Below are 18379 nucleotides of genomic sequence, written 5' to 3'. Positions count from 1 at the left end.
CCTAGGGGCAATTTATAGAGGCACCCTATGCACAATTCACTGACCTGGGTTTGCCTTTGGTCACTGTAAACAGTTGTGTGGTGGATCAAATTCACTAGGCAAAACATAGGAAACACCCTGGACAGTCCATGGCTCACTAGTGTTTTGATAAATTATTTTGTTTAAGGTCATTTAGTGTTTGGGGTAGCACAATGGAAGCAATGTGGGTCCTGGAGACATGGGTTCAAAACCTTTCCTCTGGTTACTGTCTGTCATAAGTCAGGCATATTCTCTTTATGTTTGTATGGGGTTTTAACAGGTACTCTGGTTTTCTCCCAGCTACGAAAAACATGCATGGGCTTTCAGTTTCAAACTGCCAACTATGCTGACCTACATGTGCAGGAGTTTTTTTTTTATATAGTTCTGTGATAAATGCAGCCTTATATGCCAGAGAATAATTTTTAAAACACATTTTTTACCCCAAACCATCATGTATCATTATACATGTGAGGAATTGGCCTGTAATACCGTCTGCGACCAACAGAGGGAAACAAAGGACACAATCAGTATTTCTATACAAACTTCATGTTGCTCCAGCGCTTATCAGGGCTAATTCAATGCTACACATACTACACAAGTCCAGAAAGACCATGTGTTATTTTTTATCATCTGATCCCAACCTTTCCTTTTACTCAAATGCATAGACTGCCTCTGTTCTGTACATCACATAATGGATCCACAAATTTTTTTTTTACATTGATAAGGGACATAACTGCATGTTTATCGGTGCTAGACAATTTCCTAATTAGTACTCATGACTTAAAGATTTGCCAGCTTTGGTGAAGAGTATGCAATATTTGAACGCAATCTTAAGAAAACAACTTGTTGTCTTGAGATCATAAGATAAAAAAATAATACAGTTTATGGCCTTTCTGTACCACGCAGCTGAACTCAATGCTATATAAACCGGCTCTAAGTTGGGATCTTTGCATTGTGTGTGACATAGTCGTTCATGGTGTTGTGGTCGCTTTCTCGATTTATAAATGTCTCTGAATGTAAATTTTAAACTACGAAGCCTGTTTTTTCTTTCTCATAAGCCTTTCTGTTTAGTGGTGCAGCAAAAATCATTCACACTACTGTTTGTAGAGCTTTGGGCTATCAACTGAAAGGCTGAGAGTTCGAATCCCAGCTCTGCCATGCAGCCACTGAGCAAGGTCATTAACCCTCTCTGCTCCAGGGGCGCCGTAAAAATGGCTGACACTGCGCTCTGACCCCAGCTTCCAAACAAGCTTGGATATGCAAAGAAAGAATTTCGTTGTACTGTACATCTGTATAAATGACAAATAAAGGCATTCTTACTCTTAAATATCACAAACATTAACTATACTGTAAGGCATCTGTTACAGGGAGGTTATAGACCCGCTCTCTGGGTGGAAACAGTATCTTTTCTTACTTTCCTTATATTGCAGCACTATATAATCTAATGTCAGTAAGCTAATGCGTATGTACAAAAGCAGTTAACTTCATTACTCTCTGTGGAAAGATCTGCCCAATTATATAAAACATGAAGGCTAAAGAACATAGTAAAGTATATATTTTAGAAATGCCAGGTAAAAAGAGGTTTGGAGCTTAGAAGTGTTTCTCATGTCCTAGCTCAGTTAGGTTATACAGTATTAATGATTGAGAGTTGACTGCAGTAGCTCTGCACCAGCATCACCTACAGTCCTGCAGCCTCCTCTAGTGGACTCCAGAGTAAATCCAGCCCAGTATTTAAGTGCAAACCTCGGAAACATTCACACAGTTCACGGGTTTTGCTTTTTCTCAGGTTTTAACTGTACTGTAAGTATACAGTGATCTTTATAATTTAGTTTTAGTGGAGAGAGAACATGGAACATCGGAGGGTCCCCAGGTATCAGAATAGGACATTACTACACTACACCACAGTCATTATTGGTTTGTTACTGTCATCGGAAGTGTCCTTTGCCCTCTGTTTTATTTTCATACAATGCCTTCATTAAACTGAATCATCAAAGCACTTAGTGTAGATTGATTACTCTCTGATATTTTAATTCTTTTACTTAAGATCAGTGCAACTGTACACACACCAACAGTCAAAGGTAGAGGTAGTAGTGTGAATGTCTGGGGCTGCTTTTACTCCACAAGACCTAGACCACTTGTCATTACTGATCGAACGATGTATTCAGATCTCCATCAGAAACCATGAAGGAGAATATCTGCACATCAGTTTATAACCTGAAGCTCAAGCTCAGGTGTTTAAAAACTCCAGCAGCACTGCTGTGTCTGATCCACTCATACCAGCACAACACACACTAACACACCACCACCATGTCAGTGTCACTGCAGTGCTGAGAATCATCCATCACCCAAATAATACCTGCTCTGTGGTGGTCCTGTGGGGGTTCTGAACATTGAAGAACAGGGTGAAAGCAGGTTCAAAAAGTATGTAGAGAAACAGATGGACTACAGTCAGTAATTGTAGAACTACAAAGTGCTTCTATATGGTAAGTGGAGCTGATAAAATAGACAGTGAGTGTAGAAACAAGGAGGTGGTTTAAATGTTATGGCTGATCAGTGTATATTTACATTCATATTGAAGTAAATTGTATAACAGATTAGTATTTGTCCTTCAGTTATAATTATCTACACGTTCAATTCTGAAATAACTTTCAGGCGTCAACAGCACTAAATGAACCAGCTAGCATAATGCTGCCCTGTAATTTATACATTTTAGTGTAAACACTCTAAATTACATATTTATTTAGGGAAACATGTTTAATTATTGTATTCCAATTTTTTTATTTTTTTATTTTCAAAAGACTCAGTTCTGCTAATGTGACCTTTCTGTTGTTATAATACATAAATGTCAACAAATTTAATGCCATTTATTCTATTCTATACTCTCAGTAGGTGTGTTAGGCATAGACAGATATATAAGTCTCATGCTGAAAATCCTAGGAGAGTATATAATTATTTGAGTGGGATAGAGAAAACTGTGTCTTTGGTCTATAATTTACAGCACGGGACCTTCCCTCTGTAGGCCAAATAACAGGTTACAGGATAAGTAAATGAACTGTTCAGAGGTTGAACCCAAAACCACCACAACTGCAAAGTAAGAGGAGAAAAACAAGGTCTTAATCAGAAACAGTGATGAGAGTAATGAAGCAACAGCAGACACCAGGCTTATGTGATAGTCACTGCATAAGCCACCCTTAAAATGACATTTAGGTGGTACTGCAGTCTGAGCTAGCCACAGCTGAGATCTCAAGCTTTCAAGTTTAAATCACAGGCGGTGCTACCAAATAACTAGTGCACAAGGTGTGGATAATCCCTGGATCAGACACTAGTCCTGTTCAGGATATACTCCAACATTAACCCATTTACACAGATGGGAATTTTAATTATCCTATCAGCCTCCCAACATGTATTTAGAATGTGGGAGAAATTTGGAGCACTTGGAAAAAACCCTGGAGAATATGTTGTACTTTATAGAGACAGTAACTGGAGCTTAGTTTCAAACCCTGGAGCTATAAAGCACCAACACAATCTGCTGCATTACAGTGCCGCCCTCAATGCGTTATAGATTTTGCACCTACTCGGCTACATTGTTAAATTAAATGAAAAATGTACAAACCATATTTCCGGACAAGCTGGAACATTTGTAAAATTTAATAAAAACAAGAATCTGGAATTTGGTACCTGTCTTAAAACCTTATTTAACTGATAAAGTACAACGAAAAGGTTTACAATGTTTTCACTAACCAACCACTATTTACAGTAGACTCTTGAGTTACGAATGGTTTACCATACGAACACTTTGGGTTACGAATGATCTTTTTCAACTTAACGTACGAACAAATTTCGGATTACGAACCGAATTTTGCGAAACACGTGACGTCACGAACAAGTTGACTCCGACCGTCTCTCTCTCTATATATATATATACAGTGAGCAAACATTCGGACAGTGGACGATGTTTTCCGGTGTTTTCTTTATATTTTGTAAAATATTAATATTAAAAATATTAATATTAAAATGGCCCCAAAGAAGGTGCAGAGAAAGCATAGTTTTTTTTGTTGTATAATTACTCCTGCCAGTAGATGTCACTGTGTATCAGACAGAGGGGACAGGGAGTAAGAGAGAAGAAGGAAGTTATTCTTTTGTGAAATTACACCTACAAAACGCTATTGAAATAAAGAAGGAAATAATAGAGAAATATGAGTTACTGTTGTTTCTGGTAGATACAATGTATTATGGTGTATGGTACAGCATGTGGTGTGTGTTTATGTACAGTACAGTACTACTGTGTATTGTTGTTTATTATTGTTTATTACAGTAATGTCTATTCTATAATTTAAGATTGAAGGGAAAATATACTTGTATTTATAACAAAAAAGACCATTTAAGACATTAGAAAGGTTAGGTGGGGGGGGGGGGGGGGTTGGGAGGTATGGCACGAATTAATTCTATTTACATGATTTCTTATGGGAAAAATAGTTTTTTAATGAACATTTTGACTTAAGAACAGCCCTTCGGAACCAATTAAAATTCGTAAGTCAAGGGTCCACTGTATAATTATAAACACATTTCAGATTGCCTGCAACATACTTAAGTTGGGACAGTTATAAAATAAACTTTACAGAATATTTAAGCTATACCATGATTGGGTATAAAATGCTTAGTCTTTAAATTGGCAGTCAATTCAATAAGAACCTTTCTCATTACAAGACTGCAAAAATATAGGTCTTTCACCATCTACCTTACATGTTATTGTGAAAAGATTCAGGAAATCCACAGAAATCTCAGTCCATGTAGAGGTTGAATGTGGGTTGAAACCACTGTTGAATGTGAGTGACCTTTGAGACCTTAGATGGCACTGCATCATTTTGCACCATATTTACTTTTTAGGCACCTTATCTGCATTGCCAATTTTACGCTGCTAATGTACAACATGTCACTACCTCATGAACCATTGTACCATCTATTCACCATCATGTACTAACACTTGTCTTTAGTCCTGTCTTCTAATTACTTGTTTAGATTAGGGATAATTAGGAATATCTTTTGTAGTTATTTATTATAGGATTTTTTGTATTATTGTTGTATTTGCACTGTTTTTGTATTGTCTTGCACTTTTTGTACCGTGTTACACCGTGATCCTAGAGGAACGCTGTTTCGTTTCAATACGTACTTGTATGTAGCTGAAATGACAATAAAACCTCTCTGACTGACTCTGACTGACTCTGGCATGAAAAACAGTCATGTTTTTCTCAAATCTGTAAAAATGTAAATGTAAAACAGGCAGACTGCTTCAAGCAGGTCAGTAGCACAGACAGGTTCTGTCAGTGTGAACAGGAGAGGCGATTACATATAAGGGCAATTTAAAACACTTCATCGAGTTTAAACTCACTTCCATATGGTAACGTTTGCTTAACGTGGTGCTTCATTGCTTAATGTTATTTACTTTTAATATTTTAAAATTTATTTTATTAGCAGTAAGCTGCTAAATAGTAGCAGCTAATCTGTCAGACATAACTTTACTTGATACCTTAATGCATGTTTTTTCGTGTGAATTTTGCATTTAATAAACATACATTGTAGGAAAACCTGTAATGCATCGTTTTCTGATTTTAAAAAAATCAACCAAACTTGCCATTATGTTTTACTGCCCAAACGAAAGTTGAGTTCTTTGTGCCAAAGACAAAAAACACCATCCAGACGTTATCAGTGAAAGGTGCAAAAGCCAACACCAATCATGGTATGGGTGCATCAGTACCCACAGCATGTGTGACTTTGACAGGGAGGCGTATTTTAAGATTTAGAGAGATGTTATAGCAATGTCTTTTCTCTGGAAGTCCATGTTTATTTTAGCAAGACAATACAAGGCCTTATTCTGTACTTGCAATAACTGTGTGGCTTCATAGACATAGAGTGTGGTGCTTGAGTGGCCTGCCTGCAGATCTCTGTACTCACACTTTATTCTTTATTATAACATTATCCACCCACTGCACTCACACTTTATTCTTTATTATAACATTATCCACCCACTGCACTCACACTTTATTCTGTATTATAACATCATCCACCCACTGCACTCACACTTTATTCTTTATTATGACATTATCCACCCACTGCACTCACACTTTATTCTGTATTATAACATCATCCACCCACTGCACTCACACTTTATTCTGTATTATAACATCATCCACCCACTGCACTCAAACTTTATTCTTTATTATAACATCATCCACCCACTGCACTCACACTTTACTTTTCATTATAGCATCATCCACCCACTGCAGTATTACTTTCATCACTTGGGCTTCCTTTTGCAAGTACTGCTTGTAAATTTCATTCGTAATCATTTTAGTCAATCAAAAGCCATCTCTAAAATACCCCTTGTATGATCCCAGACTTTTAAAACCACAAACACTATAAAGAGTTATATAATACAATACCTGTAACTCAAATGAATCCAGCCTCTCTGTGCTCCTGGAGTGCTCCTACGTGCCACGCCCTTCTCTCCGGGAGCACTCTCAGTCTCAAGCCAATGCCTCTTTTGTGATTGGTCTCTGGCTAATTATCCACAGCTGCACCTCATCTGAGGAAATAAGCTCAGGGAATATAAGAAGGCAGCTGTGGATTCTACATTGGGGACTGTTTCGGTTTGTCTTGGTCATGTTGGTTTGTTCCTAGCGCCTGTTCTTTTGGTTTGGTTGGGTTTTGTATGCACTACAATGTGATAGTAAATAGTAACTTACAGTTATACTCTGACAAAAATGTATAAATAATTAATGTTTTCCAGCTAAAAGAACACATATATATATCATATTTTTATTTTTAGATTGTTTTTGCAAATACACATGAGAAAGTGAGGTAGGGCGAGTCCCAAAGTACTACTTATTGCCTATAACACAATGGCTTTAGACACCTAAGCTTGTAAACTATGTACCAACTAAGAAGTCATTTTTAATTCACCAAACCAGCAACGTTTTCAGTTATACCAGTAATGTATTAATTCAGAGTTTTGCTACTCTTGCTTTTCCATTTTGTCTATATAGTGTCTACACTAAATGGAAATCAGAATATGATAAGACTGACTTTTGTATTAGCTGAAAATAATACATTCTTTTTTAAAAGCTTGTAACTCTTTCTAGTTCATCTCAGTTTAGAATTACATTCACAACTTTTTATATATTAATCAGTTCCTCCGCTCTACTTAGACTTTCTTTTATGTGATGCAGATAAGAATTCTGTGCAAAAAGTACTCATGTATTTATCCCTCTAGGGGCAGGTAGTATACATTTCAATATTCACTAACAGTACAAAAACATCTTAATTTGATATACACAGTGGTTACAGGCTATTAGACCAAAACAAATCAGCAATGTTTTGACAAGAAGCCTACTGAGATATTGATACATGCATTCATTATATGCCACCCTGGAAGGCTAAAGTTACTGATTCAGAGCTTCCTTATTAAATGAGTGCTTTTTATTTTAATGGTTCGTCTTTGCTGTAGGTAAGTGGCAACATCAAGAAGTTGGCATCATCTGGTGTTTCTTAATGGCTCTCACCTTTCACCTCTAGTAAAAAGCCCAGTATATAAATGATCTGTTTTTTCTGTGTAAGATCTTTCACATCCCTACTGCGTTTCACAAAGATTTCTATTTTGTTGAAAAGAGATGCTTTAATGCCTATTATCAGGATATTTGGACCAGGTTGCCAAGTTCAATAAAAAGTTGGGACATTTTGTAAAATGCAATAAACAACATGCAATAATCTGTAATTTGTTAAATCTCTTAAATCTTTATTTAACTGTCAATAGCACCAAGAAAAGATTTCCGATGTTTTCGCTAATCCACAGTTGATAGAATAATGGAAACAATTATATATATAATTTTTCCCACTTTTTTCCCCAAATTTTCTCCCCTAATGTAGTCGTGTCCAATTACCCTGAATGCGTCCTCTATACTGATTCGATTTGAGTTCATACACTTGACGGGCACTGTGTACAGAGGGCCACACTACCATCAGCATTATTCCTCAGCCCTGTGCAGGCGCCATCAGTCAGCCAGCAGTTGCACCAGTTTTGAGGACCTATGATCCGACTTATTTCAGTCGTTGTTCATGCTGCCGCCCAGCCCAGTCGGAAGGCAGAGCTGAGATTCGATACGATGTATTCGAAACCCCAACTCTGGTGCGCTAGCGTACTTTGCCGCTGCGCCACCTGAGCGGCAGACAGAGCTTTTTAAAATACTGCACAATAAGCAGGTGGTATAAGATGAGGAAATCATGATTGGGTATAAAAGAAGGCTCCTCCAAAGGTTTACATTTGATGGGTCGTGGCTTATAACTTTATGCCAAACTTCATAAGAAAATTGCCAGTCAGTTACAAAAACAATCCTCAGTGCAAGATTGTACAACCCCAAATCAGATTTGGGACAGTATGGAAAATGCAAATAATAAAAAAATCCTAGCGTTTCTTACATTTACTTTGTCTTTTATTTGATTGCAGACAGGATGAACCTGAGATATTTCATGTTTTTTGCTCAACTTTATTTCATTTATTAATAAACATCCATTCCTGCATTTCAGGCCTGCAACACGTTTCAAAAAAAGTTAAAGTAAAGCATTTACCACTTTGTAACGTTGCCATTCCTTTTCACCACACTTAAAAGACGTTTTGGCACCGAGGAGACCAAGTGATTTAGTGTTTCAGCTTTTATTTTGTCTCATTCTTCCTGCAAACACGTTTTAAGATGTGCAACAGTACGCGGTCGTCGTTTCAAAATTCTCCACACATTCTCTATTGGGGACAGGTTAGAACTGCAGGCAGGCCAGTCCAGTACCCGTACCCTCTTTTTCCACAGCCATGCCTTTGTAATGTGTGTAGCATCTGGCCATCTTTGCTCATCAACGATTCAGCCTTTCCTGGATGCTGCTTTTGTACCAAACCATGAAATCACATCATTATTTAGTTTTTTCACCTCATTACTAGGCCTAAATTGCCCCGTCCCAACTTTTTTTGGAATGTGTTGCAGGCCTGAAATGCAGGAATGGAGGTATATTAACAAATTAAATTTAGTTGAGCAGACAAAACATGAAATATTGGGTTCAAACTGTCTGCAATCAAATAAAAGTCAAAGTAAATGTAAGGAACACTGCATTTTTTTTTTTTTTTTGCATTTTCCATACTGTCCCAGCTTTTTCTGATTTGGGGTTGTAAATTATTTCAATCTTTTACCATCTACTGTACATAATATTGCTAAAATAAGGGAAACTGCAGAGATTTTAGTCTATGTAGGGCAAAGCTGAAAAACTGCTATTGAATTTACATGAGCGTCAAGCTCCAAGACGGCACTGCGTGAGAAACTGTCGTGCTACTGTGATAAATAAAGCCACACTGCGTCGGGAGTACTTGCAAATGCAAGCTGAAACTCTATTATGCAAAGAGGAAGCCATACATCAATTCTATGGGGAAATAGCACCAAGCCAATGTTCATCTCAGACCAACCAAAAGACAGTGGAAATGTGAGATGCGATCAGATAAGGCCTTGTTTTAATTTGTTTTCAGGATAATCAAGCATCGAGTTCTCCATGTCAAAGATGAAAAGGTGCAAAAGCTAATATCTGTCATGGTATGGGGTGCATTAGTGCCTGTGCCATGGGTGACTTGCACATGTTTAAAGATTCCATTCACACACATTGGTCTATATTAGGATTTTAGAGAGACACATGCTGCCATCAAGGCGACGTCTTTTCCCGGAAAGTTCATGGTTATTTCAGCGAGACAATGGCTGGCCTGGTTTTGCAGAAATGTGTGATCTGTCTCCTATTAAAATTGTATGACGCATCATGAAGAGGAGAATCAGACAACTACGATCACGGACTGTTGAGCAGCTGAAGTCTCATATCAGGCAAGAATGAAGAAAAACATCTACTTGAGAAATTGCAACAGCTAGTGTTTTTAGTCCTCAAACCATTAAAAAGTCTCATTAAGAAAGGTGATGGAACACCGGCATAAACATGACTCTGTCCTGCCTTTTTTGGAGTGTGTTGTAGCATGAAATTCTAAATGTATTTATATTTATAAAATATATTGAAGTTCATCCGTGGAACTTTCTACATTTATCATTTAAATAAATAATTAAGAGAGTTAACAAATTAAATATTCTTCATTTTACTGTGTACAAATTCTAAATGTATTTATATTTATAAAATATAATGAAGTTTATCAGTGAAACAGATTTTTTTGGAAATGGGGTTGCCAATGTGACTTATATTGACTATTTTAAAATTACAATTGCTACTAGTTTTAAAATGCTATTTCTATAGTATACAAAATCTTTATTTTTAGTGTTTCATGAAATGTTGTAATTCTAATAAATAAAAGTAATAAAGAGGACTTTTTTTTACAATTTCTTTACTTGTTACTCTACAAATTGGTTTAGCTGAATCCCTGAGAGTAGTTGGTTGTTTCTGGTTCATCTTTCCTTTGTTCGTCGTCTAACCTGCTTTTTAAATCTAATAAAAGCCCATAGAGTGCGCTCCACTTTTGGAATGTGGGTGGTAAAAATGCTCTGCCGGTGAAGGAAGCACTGCTCAGCCTTAAGAGCTTAAAGGGTGAGAAACATGAAAAATACAGTGAATTCAGAAAGTATTCAGCACCCCTGACCAATAATAATAATTCAAGATGTTAATTAAAAATCATAAAAGTGTTCAAATTTACAATAATAGAATAGTGATCTAATATAGTGAATTGCTCATTTTACCTTATCCAGCTCACTAGAGTCACTAGGACATATTATGGCATTAAACTTTATTAAATCATTTATTATTCAACATTTTTTACAGCTTTACATTATCTAACAAATTATTGTGGGGTAATTTATGTTAATATTTTGCAACATCATATCACTGTGTAACCAAGTCTCAGCACTGAGGCATTTTCTCTAAAATATCAGACGTGCACTCGCCCAGTGGAACAAAAACTAAACCATATGATAAGTTGTGAAATATTGATTTTTAAATGACCTAAGCCACTTCCTTCCCAGATCCATTAACATTTGATTGAGGAATTGTGCATCAGTTTATGTAATAATGTCTCTGCCAAAAAATAATAAATTCCTCAGTAATGACTGCTGTGTTATGAGATTTTGTTATATTGTAGCTTTAAAGACCTCAGTGAATTAAAAACACTATACAGTCTGTACTGTGTAAAAATGTCACAAGCAGACATTTGATTTCGATTTATGGAAATAAATCAGCTACATTAAAAAGTAAAGAGCATTTTATAAAAAAGATAAAGAGACATTTATTAATTAGCTTTTATTAGCTTTTTTTGTCCCAAAAAGATTAGCGTTGGATTTAACCTGCAACCAAAGTACAGAAGTGTTTATAATTCTAAGTAAACGCAGAGGTAAATGGTTTAGAACGTGTGCAACTAAATTAAAATCGAAAAATGTACACTGATCAGCCATAGCATTAAAACCACCTCCTTGTTTCTACACTCACTGTCCTTTTTTCAGCTCCACTTACCACATAGGAGCCCTTTGTAGTTCTACAATTACTGACTGTAGGCCATCTATTTCTCTGCATACTTTGTTAGCCTGCTTTCACCCTGTTCTTCAATGGTCAGGACCCCCACAGGACCACCACAGAGTAAGTCTTATTTAGGTGGTGGATCATTCTCAGCACTGCAGTGACAATGACATGGTGGTGGTGTGTTAGTGTGTGTTGTGCTGGTATGAGTGGATCAGACACAGCAGTGCTGCTGGAGTTTTTAAATATCGTGTCCACTCACAGTCCACTCTATTAGACACTCCTACCTAAATGGTCCACCTTGTAGATGTAAAGTCAGAGACGATCGCTCATCTATTGCTGCTGTTTGAGTTGGTCATCTTCTAGAGCTTCATCAGTGGTCACAGGTCGCTGCCCACAGGATGCTGTTGGCTGGATATTTTTGGTTGGTGAACTATTCTCAGTCCAGCAGTAATGTGTTTAGCAGTGAGGTGTTTAAAAACTCTGATCCACTCATACCAGCACAACACACACTAACACACCACCACCATGCAGTGTCACTTCAGTGCTGAGAATGATCCACCACCCACATATTACCTACTCTGTAGTGGTCCTGTGGGGGTCCTGACCATTAAAGAACAAGGTGAAAGCAGGCCAAAAAAGCATGCAGAGAAACAGATGGACTACAGTCAGTAATTGTAGAACTACAAAGTGCTCCTATATGGAAAGTGGAGCTGATAAAATGGACAGTGTGTGTAGAAACAAGGAGGTGGTTTTAATATTATGGCTGTATATTGTCTTCAAAACGGCAAAACGTTTAAGAATGCAGTTATTTTTATCATTGTATCTTTTTTGCTTAATACAAATAAATTGTGGGTTTATTTAATGTGGGTTTATTTATAGGTTTATTGCATTGTTGTTCATTCTGAAGAAAAACACATTTTGTGTTTTGTAGTTTATAGATGTTCTGAGCTGGCTTTAATACTAAGCAGCTGTTGGTTTATGTTCTGTCATGTGTCCATTAAGTATTGCTCAAAAAAAGAAAAACATAATGGTTAAATTAAAATTCAATTTGATGCATCTAGAGCAGGAAAAAAAAAAAGACGAAGCTTTACAAGCATTCATAACATCTAATTAACAACAATACTTATGACATTAGCCAGCTGTTTTTTTATAATTACATTTTTCTGGTAAAGTTTGTCGCTGCTATTGTTGCCTTTCTGTGCTAATGATTTGAAATAAGATAACATTAATTAAGTACTGTAGAACATAAATTTTTTTTAATTGCCTTTTGGATTTATTATTCTACTACCTTTGGGTTATGCTGCAATATTTTACTTTTGGCTCTATAGTTTTGTTTATGAAATATTATTTAATACTTTAATTCCTGACATCTTTGGAAAGCTTTTTTACAGTTAACTAATTACCATTTTAAAAACTATGTGATACTATGGCTATGGCCATGTCTTGGAAAAAAGGTGATGGACGCTCTGCAATGTATTGCCACCTTGTCCTGTGTCCTGCCTTGTGGCCAGTGTATCCTAGTGAAAACGAATCCACTGCAACCCTGGCCAGGATAAAGTGGTTGATGAAAATGAAATGAACAAAATTATTGAGACCCTTTCCTGTTGCACTCCAAATTGTGGTCAAGGTGCATCCTGTGTGCTATAATGATCTTTGAGACATATATAGATAGAGATAGTTTGTGTGAAGACCAGTGACAGAGACAAATCTGAGTAAAATTATGAACAATTTTAAAATAAAACCATGAAAACAAAACAAATAAACAAAAATGTCTTCATTATTTTCATACCAAAAGTATTTCTGTGAGAGACCAGTTTGGATGATATAAAGTGTGTAGGTCTGGGAAAGTGCTGAGGCAATATTAACCATTGTGGTAATTTAGTGAGGTACACACACATTTATCTGTGTGTTTATGACTGTATTTTGGCTGTGAATCATTGTGCCCTCACAATGTAGTTAGTTAGTGGGTCAGACACTCCATGGAGAAAAGCCTGCGAAAACATGCTCACTTTCAGACGCCCTATTTTTGTCTTACAGATCCTCCCTTCCTTTGTTTCTTCCTTTGTTTCTTCCTTTTTTTTCTTTTCTTTTTCTTTCTTTTCTTTTTCTTTTTTTGTCTATCTATCTATCTATCTATCTATCTATCTATCTATCTATCTATCTATCTATCTATCTATCTATCTATCTATCTATCTATCTATCTACCTACCTACCTACCTACCTACCTATCTATCTTTTTTCTCTTTCCTTTTCTCCTTCTCATTTTCTTTATTACTTCCTTTCTTTTTTATTTGTTATTAGTACGCTATGCTATGATATGTTTCTCTTATGAAGGCAACATTTATATTAATAATACAAGATACAAAAAGACACAAATAATAAAATAATGTTAATGATTTATATGCACTGGAATCTTTCAAAGGCTGATTTGCCTTGAGCACAGTTGCCTAGTTTACACCCCCCCCCCCCCCCCATTCTCCCACCCCAGGCTATTAAGTCTCTCCATCTTTAATAATGTGCGCCCACACACATACACACACACACACACACACACACACACACTTACACACAAACACAAACATGCATCATTACCATTTGCAGTATTAGCTTACATTTTTTTACTGTAATCATTATTCTAATGCACTGCATTAGTTCCACCAACAACAGCAAACAAATTAAGAACAGCATACTTAGTCGAGTCAGGATTATTCAAGTTAACTAAATCTGAAATTACATAAGTGCACTTTAATAAACTGAAAAAATAATATACTATACTTAAAAATAAATTCAATTATACACAAACACAATCTCCAAAACTAAATTAAATAAAATTATTTTTGTTTGATGAATTATAATTTAAGAAGCAAAGAACTGGTCTACCAGAAATAAGAAGGTGATGAAACCTGAGTTACACTATCCACAGTCAGCAGAGCTTTGCATCACCTTAAAGGTTTCTGTGCCGGATAAAAAACCTGCTCTTGCTTTTTCTTTGGCCATGTGACCAGCATTAAATCAATAAATCAGCCTTACAGGTGCTGATTTTGGCATTGGGGCGTCTTTCTTGTGCAGCCTTTGCTTCACTTAAAGTCTGAGCTTATTATTAGCCAACGGCACACATGCTAAACACATCTATTACATGATGGATTAGACGAAAGTCTAAAGAGATTAAAGTTCAGGAGGAAAAACGTGGTTATCCATTGACATTTCAATAAAACCGGTTTTGCGTCCTAGATTTATTGGTTAATGATATTTAAAATCTCAATATTGGTTTTTGTAAAAATGTATTATAGCTGGGCGGCACGATGGCTCAGTGGGTAGCATCGTTGCTTCACAGCAAGAAGGTCCTAGGTTCGGTCGCCAGGCATGGTGGTCCGAGTCCTTTCAGTTAGGTTAATTGGAGACACTGAATTGCCCTGTAGGTGAATTGGTGTGTGTGTGTGTCTGCCCTGCGATGGACCCCCCCCCCCCCCCCGCACGCGACCCTGATTGGATAAGTGGTTAAGAAAGTGAGTGAGTGTATTATAGCTTAAAAAATGGCGTTGTCTGATAGAGACACACAGTATTTTCAAAAGGATGTATATTGCAGTTCTGTTTAGTGGGTTTTTTGCTTTTACAACTTTTATAGCTGACCTTCAATGTGGAAATGTCATAAAATAACACTTTTACAACAAATACAAACCCCATTTTTCAGAAAATATGAGACATTTTGTAAAATGCAATAAAAACAAGCATCTTTGATTTGTTAATTATCTTGAACCTTTATCTAACTCAACTTAATTGTAAATATAAACTTAAATATAGAATTTAATGATGCAATACAACCAAAATGTTAAGATAATGCAAAATATAAATAGTCAAGCTACAACTTTATTAATAAAATAAGCAGACAAATTGGTAACAGGTATTACAGGTATTAGAATTTGGTATAAAAAGGATCAACCAGAGGCTAGCAGGCAAAGATGTGTAGTGATTCATTACTTTGTGCTAAATTTAGTTAGAGAAATGTCAATCAGGTTAAAAAAAAAACATTTCTCAATGCGAGTTTGCAAAAAATGTATGGCTTTTACCATCTACCATACATAATAATGTGAAAAGATTTAGGGTATCTAGAGAAGTCTCAGTTTGTAGGCCAGACTGTTGAGCGGTTGAAGTCTTGTATCAAGCAATGACCTAAAAATTCACTTCGGTCTGTGGCAGCTCAGCAGTTAAGGTACTGGACTAGTAATAATAAGGTTGCTGGTTCAAGCCCCACCACCACCACCATGCTGCCACTGTTGAGCCCCTGAGTATTCAGTTGTAATTTTAAGTCACTTTGGATAAAAGAGTCTACTAAAATGGCGTAAATGTAAATGCAACAATTAGTATCCTCAGTTCCGGAATGATTAAGAGGTGTAATTAATAGAAAAGTGATGTAACACGGTGATAGACATGCCTTTGTCCCAACTTTTTTTGTGTTGCAGAGAATAACATTTTGACTTAAGAACAGCCCTTCGGAACCAATTAAATTTGTAAGTCAAGGGTCTACTGTACTTGTGTCAGTTGATTAAACATTCAAGAGAATAAACAAATCACACACTCTTGCTTTTATTGCATTTTACATAACATTCTTTTTTTCTGAAGGTATAAGTTTGTCTGATTTAGTAAATGACATAGGTTGTACTCAGCCTAATCCAACACCTTTAAAATGGACTGAAATGCCAACTGCAGCTCAGGTCTTATTGTCCAACATCAGATCCCAACCTTACTAATTCTAATTCTATATACATTTCTTATTAAGAAGTTCTACATACTTGGCTCTTATTCTTGTATCAACTTGCTCACTGTTTGGTGCAGCTATTAAAGTCTTACCAGACCAAAACACTAAATAAATAAAAAATGCTCACCTCATGGTGTAGAGAAGTGTTCCGTCATCTTTTAGCCTCAGCAGTTTGTTTGGTGTAGTCATGTTGTGAGCAATGGATTTCTTGCCATTTAAGAAGAAAGTGTCAGGGGTCCAGATGTTGCTGGCCAGCAGGTTATTCAGAGGCAGCATCACCATGGGTCCTTTAAAACGCAAGCGCTCGTCCTTCCAGCTTTGCCGGAAAAACACATCGATTGTGTACTCCTGTAGAGAAAAGCCGACAGGCGTTTAGAGCATTCTCAAGAGGGGGGTCCAAAAAGCGTACAAGAAAAGTGCAATAAGAAATATGAAATTAAGCATTAATAACATCATCCATCTGCTAATGCCACAGCCGAGTGAACAGGACACAGCGAGAAACTGAAACAAATAACATTAACGGAGAAATGAAAGTGTATGACAAACAGTGCCTTAATGGGTGTCTGATAAAAGGGCCTGCAGGATAAAATGGCTTCCAGATATGGAAGCATATTCATCTTTGTTTTTGTATGAGTAAGGTTTAGTTTTTTAGCATCTTACCATTTCAGTATCTGACACGGGACCAAAACTGGTGACAAAAATGTTGGTCCTAATCTCAGTCACCTTTTCTGTTGAGGTAAAAGGACAAACAGGTTAGCTTTTTTAATAAAACATATAAATTACCACATAGTAAAAAATAACTTACACCGATCAGCCAAAACATTAAAACCACCTCCTTGTTTCTACACACACTGTTCATATAGAAGCACAGTTCTGCAATTACTGACTGTAGTCCATCTGTTTCTCCACATACTTTTTTAACCTGCTTTCATGCTGTTCTTCAATGGTCAGGACTCTCCCAGGACCACTACAGAGCAGGTATTATTTAGGTGGTGGATCATTCTCAGCACTGCAGTGACAATGACATGGTGGTGGTGTGTTAGTGTGTGTTGTGCTGGTATGAGTGGATAAGACACAGCAGTGCTGATGGAGTTTTTAAACACCTCACTGTCACTGCTGGATTGAGAATAGTCTACCAACCAAAAATATCCAGCCAACAGCGCCCCGTAGGCAGTGTCCTGTGACCACTGATGAAGGTCTAGAAGATGACCAACTCAAACAGCAGCAATAGATGAGCGATCGTCTCTGACTTTACATCTACAAGGTGGACCAACTAGGTAGAAGTGTCTAATAAAGTGGACAGTGAGTGGACACAGTATTTAAAAACTCCAGCAGCACTGCTGTGTCTGATCCACTCATACCAGCACAACACACACTAACACACCACCACCATCAGTGTCACTGCAGTGCTGAGAATGATCCACCACCTAAATAACTTTTACTCTGTAGTGGTCCTGTGGGCATGGCTGGATTACTGACTGGGCCAGTGGGGCCAGCACCCAGGGGCCCTTGAGGTCAGGGGGCCCCGGGGGGGCCCTGGCCCAAAACATTTTGCGATGCCTATCAACATTTATGATACAATATATTTTTATTTCCGAGGGCCCTCCATTTTAAGGATCCTCTGACTATTAGGAACTTTGACCCCAGGGCCTCTTGGGGGCCCTAGCCATGCTTTTGGGGCCCCTAGCCATGCTTTTGGGGCCCCTAGCCATGCTTTTGGGCCCTAGCCATGCTTTTGGGGGCCCTAGCCATGCTTTTGGGCCCCTTATGAAAATGGATGAGGCATTGTGGCACTGCTCTGACTTCGACTTCTGGCTATTAGGGGTCCTAGGAAAGAGGGGGGCATATTTTTAGAGGGCCCTGGTTATGAGAGCCCCTACCAGGGGGCCCTAGAGAAGAGCAGGGCATACCATTAGAGGGCCCTTGATCACAAGGGCCCCTGCTATGGGGCCCTTGACTTCCATAGAAGTCGTTTACCATGGCTCCTTGACTTTCTAGGGACCTACAAATTGCCAGGCAAGCTACCATATTTCATAACAGACGTTTAGTTGCAAATATGCGAATCAGGCCCTTACT

At 37.4% G+C, this 18379-nt stretch overlaps 1 protein-coding gene across 1 annotated transcript in view; it reads right to left on the bottom strand.

Moving 5' to 3' along the window:
- gabra5 (gamma-aminobutyric acid type A receptor subunit alpha5) overlaps positions 1-18379 on the bottom strand; it is a 75725-nt gene that overhangs the window by 49186 nt on the left and 8160 nt on the right. The window contains exons 4-5 of the mRNA XM_062997968.1: positions 16964-17031; positions 16431-16651 (exon numbers count right to left, since the gene is read on the bottom strand). Of these exons, the coding sequence (XP_062854038.1) occupies positions 16431-16651; positions 16964-17031 (289 nt within the window). The remainder of the gene's footprint in view (positions 1-16430; positions 16652-16963; positions 17032-18379) is intronic.

The sequence above is a fragment of the Trichomycterus rosablanca genome, chromosome 6, assembly GCF_030014385.1.
Source record: "Trichomycterus rosablanca isolate fTriRos1 chromosome 6, fTriRos1.hap1, whole genome shotgun sequence".
NCBI classification, from domain to species: domain Eukaryota; kingdom Metazoa; phylum Chordata; class Actinopteri; order Siluriformes; family Trichomycteridae; genus Trichomycterus; species Trichomycterus rosablanca.
The sequence above is the reverse complement of the archived record's forward strand: the minus strand, read 5'-3'. Positions and strand labels throughout refer to the sequence as shown.